The 5,624-nt window shown below is 46.8% G+C and overlaps 1 protein-coding gene across 1 annotated transcript; it reads right to left on the minus strand.

Annotated features, from left to right (window-relative positions):
- Window positions 1-677: 677 nt before the first annotated feature.
- ACOT4 (acyl-CoA thioesterase 4) lies at window positions 678-4,394 on the minus strand. The gene is made up of 3 exons (XM_070378505.1): window positions 3,559-4,394; window positions 2,250-2,452; window positions 678-1,443 (listed from the first exon to the last, which is right to left on the minus strand). The coding sequence occupies exons 1-3, from the start codon at window positions 4,013-4,015 to the stop codon at window positions 853-855; spliced, it is 1,251 nt and encodes a 416-aa protein (XP_070234606.1). The 5' UTR covers window positions 4,016-4,394; the 3' UTR covers window positions 678-852.
- Between the last annotated feature and the right edge of the window lie 1,230 nt (window positions 4,395-5,624).

Genomic DNA, 5,624 nt, shown 5'->3' on the forward strand with positions numbered 1-5,624 from the left:
GGAACTGAATCTGCCAGAACCTTGATCTTGGACTTCTCTGACTCCACAACTGTGAGAAATGTGTGTTGTTTAAGCCACTCTATCTATGGTATTTTGTTAGAGAAGCCTGAGCTAAGACATAGTCCTTCTGGACTATGTGGTTGATATCTTTGTCAGTTTTCTTCAAATATACCTACATAATGCTTTGTAGCTTTGTTGTTAGGGAAAAAGATGATGCCTCTAGGAATGTCCCAATATGAGTTTCCAAAGTTTGTTCTTAGAACCAGGAAGCAAGAAGGAAAATAGGTCATAGTCACGCTCCTTTGTATCAGAGTTTTGACTAAACTGTTCTAGAGCCAGACGCTCCCCTTCTTACCATCACTCCTCCTCCCAGGGGATTCTTCTCTAATCTCTATGAGAAAAAGGTCAGTCTGGCTATCCTTCTATCAACACCTCTGTATATTTTAGCCAATGAGAATTCTTCTGTCAGTAGTAGTTGAACCAGGAGCAAATGCTGAATGGTCATTCTCTCCCAATGATGGAAAAAGTAACCTAGTATTTGTTCAGCTTTAAATTTCATCTGTGCCTCCAAGTCTTAAGTAAAAACACCTAGATGAAAACACAAATTTTAACAGTGGGGATACTTTTTACTATTTTGTATTGTATACTTTTAATCCAATCTTCTACAAGAGGTATGTGTTACATTAGAAAAATTCATTACAAAATAAAACTCCAAAAAGTTTCCTACAATAAATCATTAATAACAATGACATGAATTTAATGTTACCCAGGGTACAAATGATTCACATAAGATTATTAAACACTAAAATCCAACCTTGAATCTCTCTCTCCTGTCAGTAGCAGAGCAGTGCATTACAATTTGGGGGAAGGTCCAAGGTGTTTGGTGAAGAAGGTTAGAATTTTCTTCCACGCATCTACCTGGGCCTTAGAATGAGCCCTGGGCTCCCCACCCCACATCACGGGTTTGTCCAATAATTTGTGCAAAGAAGCTGGGCACATGGGAAAATAAGGGGGCTCAATGTAGTGCCCGGTCCCAGGATAAGAGATGATCTGGGGTTTTTCCTTTCCATGGGCCTGTAACCGTTCAGAGGCTATCTGGGCACAAAACTCACTCCTCCAGTTATGGTCATCCTGACCAACAATGAAGAGGATGGGCCCCTGGGCCTTCTCTATTGGAATCATGCAGGGGTTCTCACATCCCCCTACAATGTCATTCCTTATATCCACAATGTCTACGAGGCCAGAGAAAGCTACCTTCACTCGCCTCAGGTCATGGCCCAGTGGTGGAATGCAGTTCTCTTTGTAGTACATAGCTTTGCTTCCATTGAATCCAGATCCATTGATGGTCACTGTGGCTGATACATTCTTCAAAAATGAGGCCATGGAGAGACAAATATCAGCCCCTAAAGAAATGCCCAGAAGGCCAATGCCTGGGCCTTTTATCTGCAAGAAAAGAAGAGACAAAAGTCAAAAACCTACTCCAGAGAAAAACATTTTTCTAAATGCAACTAGAGATGCTGCTAGCTTTGACTTGTGAACTGCTCACAAGACATTCAACCTCAGCTGACAGAGGAGATTCTTTCCTTGTAAAGATTATCTTCCTGGACACGTGGCAAACAAATCTTAAAAACTCACCTCACTGGTAAATTTGGGAACTGGTTGCAAACTTCCAGAGAGTCATGCACTAGAGAATGCTGAGCCATGGTGCCTGTTGAGTTCAGAGCCTCACTCAGGTGGAATTATAGCATCAATGTTCTTGGGTATCTAACTTGTGAAAGGAAAGTCTGTCCCAAGAAGTGAATCATTATCAGACCACATCTAAATATATACTGAAAAATGCTTAGCTTTATAGAAACAAAGTAAGACTTCAGAGTCCAATTAAGTAGTTCTTAGCTTCTGAAATGGGTGGACAAGTTTCGATCAAGTCTGAGAACATATTCTGCTACAGAAATATAAAGATTAAAAAGCATGCAAAGCTAAAAAAATTAAAAAACTCCACTTGAAGAAATTTTAATATTACTACATAATTCCCTGAAATAAAATCTCACATGAATTTTACAATGAAGTCGGCAATTTTAACCCATCTGACAGAGAAAGTATACCTAAAGGTACCTAAAACCAAGGAAGTCTTCAAAAGAAATGTCTGTGAAAGAAGAGTAGAGCAGCATCAGTGCACTTGGCGTAGGTGAGTGCAAAGTGACACACTCTCTGCAGGTTCTACAGAGAATGATAAAGGACATTAGGAGAACCTGAGTGTGTTGAAGCATGTAGCACAGGGCTTCTTCAAAGTAGTCCAGGTCTATGGTATCGAATTTCTTGGGGAGATCTTCAAAGCTATAATAAGCTAGAGCCAATGTGGCAAAGCCATGGCCAGCCAGAAGGCTGGCCCGATATTCCAACAGGCCTCCTCCAATACCGTAGATGTCAATGATCCCTGGGAAAGGTCCAGATCCTAAAGAAGGCAATATTATAAACAGAATGTATTATATAATTTATTAAAGAATTTTATTTCCTTTTAGAAATCTTTCTAAAGTATTTAGTGGGTGCCTGTGAATCAGAGGAAAGAAAAGAGCTCTCTGAGTCATTATTGAACAAGGGATACAAATTCCAAATTATTTCCAAGGTATACTTGGAGAATCTTTAGTTGTGAAGGAGTCTAATACTATATCATGGAAGGAGGATTTTAGACAGTTGATTTGCAGTGTTCTTTTATAGGATTGGGCACAGAATTGAGAATCAAAACGAAGCTTTCAAAAGCAAATCAAAATCCTTGGTGATACCTTTGGTTCAGATGTCTGCTTAGAGGGAAAAAAAGAGAAATCCTGTGAGGCTTTAGGTGAGGAAGGCCGTGAAGTCTGAAAAGTGATCTGTGGTAGAGAGGAGCATGAAAAAGTAGGTAAGGGGCCCAGTGTACACAGGACACTCGAGAAGAGTGACGAGGCACTAGATTCCTCTGCTGTCATCATATTGTGTAAGGCCATCATACTGTGTCGCAATGGCACCCCACTCCAGTACTCTTGCCTGGAAAATCCCATGGATGGAGGAGCCTGGTAGGCTGCAGTCCATGGGGTCGTTAAGAGTCAGAAACGACAGAGCGACTTCACTTTCACTTTTCACTTTCATGCATTGGAGAAGGAAATGGCAACCCACTCCAGTGTTCTTGCCTGGAGAATCCCAGGGACGGGGGAGCCTGGTGGGCTGCCGTCTAATCAGACACGACTGAAGCGACTTAGCAGCATCATACTGTGTCAGAGCTGAAGTTATTCATAGCAAAGTGAACCTACGGACCCATCCAGTCCTTTTTTTTTTTTTTTTTTAAATATTCATAATAACAGTATCCACCTCTTTGGGATACAGAGGTTAAATGAGATAATGCAAGCAAACCGCGTAACAGAGTGCAGAACAAATCAAAAGCCTCCATTGTGGCTGTGAGGTCACTGATTTAGTCAACATTCTCTTCTCTGACCCTGATCCCAAGCCACCCTTCCCGGGAAGCGGTATCACAAACCGAGACGGCCTAGAGAACACGATCGCCAGGCCCCAGCACCCCAGGCCCACCTGGCGGCAGGAAGAGCGTGGCGCGCACCCGGCCCGCGCGCACCGGCTCGCGCCGCACCCCGGGCGCCAGGAAGTCGCGCTCGTGCACCGCCCGGCCCAGAAGCCGCTGGGTCTCGGGCTCGTGACCGTCGAGCACCTCCAGCTCCACGGCGAAGGGCGTCTGTACATCCCGCTTCAGAAATCGCCAGAAAGGCTTCTCGGGCTCCAGAGCCCAAAAGAGCCCCATGGGCTCGAGCCCCGCGAAGCTGCCGCCCAGCGCGGGCGCGCGCTCCAGGTCCAGCAGGCCGGCAGCGTCGGCGCAGTAGCGCGCGTGGGCCCTGAAGAGCGCGCCCTTCTCGTCGCGCAGGGACGCGCGCAGCGTGACCGGCTGCCCCGGGGCCAGGCCGCGCACAGCGATGCGCACGGGCTCGTCCCAGCGGCAGCGGCCCGCGGGCTCCAGCGTCACTGTCGCCACCATCCCGGGCCCACAGCCGCAGTCTGGACCCTGAGCGTGAAAGCGCGGGCGGCTACTGGAGTTTTCGCCTCAGGCCGGGTGGAGGGCGCTCGGACGTCCGACGGTGTCAGGCGTCGCCTGGAGCCGAGAGAGATCTGTAGCTGAGCCGCCTCTGGAGGCGTCCCTTTAGGTCTCGGACCCCTGCTCGTTGGAGGTTAAAGCACCGGGTCTTTCTCCTGGCCCAGGGTGGGGCGCACAGGGATTTTCTGCTGTCTATAATATGGAGCGGAACCCGCCCCGCCCACGCCTCTTTTCTGCCTCAAACATCCCTCGCTTGTTGGGAGTGAAGCGTGTTGGATATGGATTCGTGGTGAAACCTGAGCTGAATGCCTTTAGGCAGAATTCCAAGAATTCTAGCCTCTCTCAACTTTTTTTTCTAAAACTTTTAATGAGTTATAGACAAATACGCACACACACACAAGTTCAGTCGCTCAGTCGTGTCCGACTCTTCGTAACTCCATGAATCGCAGCACGCCAGGCCTCCCTGTCCATCACCAACTCCCGGAGTTCACTCAGACTCAACGTCCATCCAGTCGGTGTTGCTATCCGGCCATCTCATCCTCTGTCGTCCCCTTCTCCTGCCCCCAGTCCCTCCCAGCATGAGTCTTTTCCAATGAGTCAGCTCTTCGCATGAGGTGGCCAAAGTACTCTGGAGTTTCAGCTTTAGCATCATTCCTTCCAAAGAAATCCCAGGGCTGATCTTCAGAATGGACTAGTTGGATCTCCTTGCAGTCCAAGGGACTCTCAAGAGTCTTCTCCAACACCACACACAACACACACAAAACCCTGCCCTAAGTGTGTATTTCGTAACCCGAACGTACTTGGGCATCCAAGCTCCAGGGTCTAGAAACATCATTGCCAGCACCCCAGTAGCACATTCCCTTGCCCAACGTACTCTATCCTGAGTCCAACAAAACGGGTTCAGTTCAGTTCAGTCGCTCAGTCGTGTCCGACTTTTTGCGACCCCATGGACTGCAGCAAGCCAGGCCTCCCTGTCCATCACCGACTCCCGGAGTTTACCCAAACTCATGTCCATTGAGTCGATGATGCCATCCAGCCATCTCATCCTCTGTCGTCCCCTTCTCCTCCTCCCCTCAATCCCTCCCAGCATCAGGGTCTTTTCCAGTGAATCAACTCTTCGCATGAGGTGGCCAAAGTATTGGAGTTTCAGCTTTAGCATCAGTCCTTCCAATGAACAAAACAGGTTAGCTCTTCCCAACTCTGTATTTTACAGTGATGAATCCTCCAATGTGCCGTTTTTATTGTCTACTTTGGCTCAACATTACATTTGTGAGCCTCATTGCTGTTTTTTAGTGTAGTTGTAGATTGTTCTTTATCTCTGCCAAATAGTATTTTATTCTGTGATCATTAAAGTATTGGTCGAATATTACTGACTATAGGCTTTTGTTAGTTCCAAGTTTGGGACTCCTAGGTATAGTGCTCTGAATATTCAAGACTATATCTTTTGACTGACATATATGTGCCTTTCAGTGAAGTGAATACCTGGGAGTAGAATTGCTGTATCATAGAGAATGAGACTTCCCTGGTGGCTCAGACGGTAAAGCGTCTGTCT

The sequence above is a fragment of the Bos mutus genome, chromosome 10 (genome assembly GCF_027580195.1).
Source record: "Bos mutus isolate GX-2022 chromosome 10, NWIPB_WYAK_1.1, whole genome shotgun sequence".
NCBI classification, from domain to species: domain Eukaryota; kingdom Metazoa; phylum Chordata; class Mammalia; order Artiodactyla; family Bovidae; genus Bos; species Bos mutus.

Excerpts from the sequence above, each read along its gene's own strand:
- ACOT4 (XM_070378505.1), bottom strand. The coding sequence starts at position 4,015 with ATGGTGGCGACAGTGACGCTGGAGCCCGCGGGCCGCTGCCGCTGGGAC. Across the intron at positions 2,453-3,558 it reads CACGCTCTTCCTGCCGCCAG|GATCTGGACCTTTCCCAGGG; the intron begins GTGGGCCTGGGG and ends TGCCTTCTTTAG. Across the intron at positions 1,444-2,249 it reads ACATGCTTCAACACACTCAG|ATAAAAGGCCCAGGCATTGG; the intron begins GTTCTCCTAATG and ends CTTTTCTTGCAG.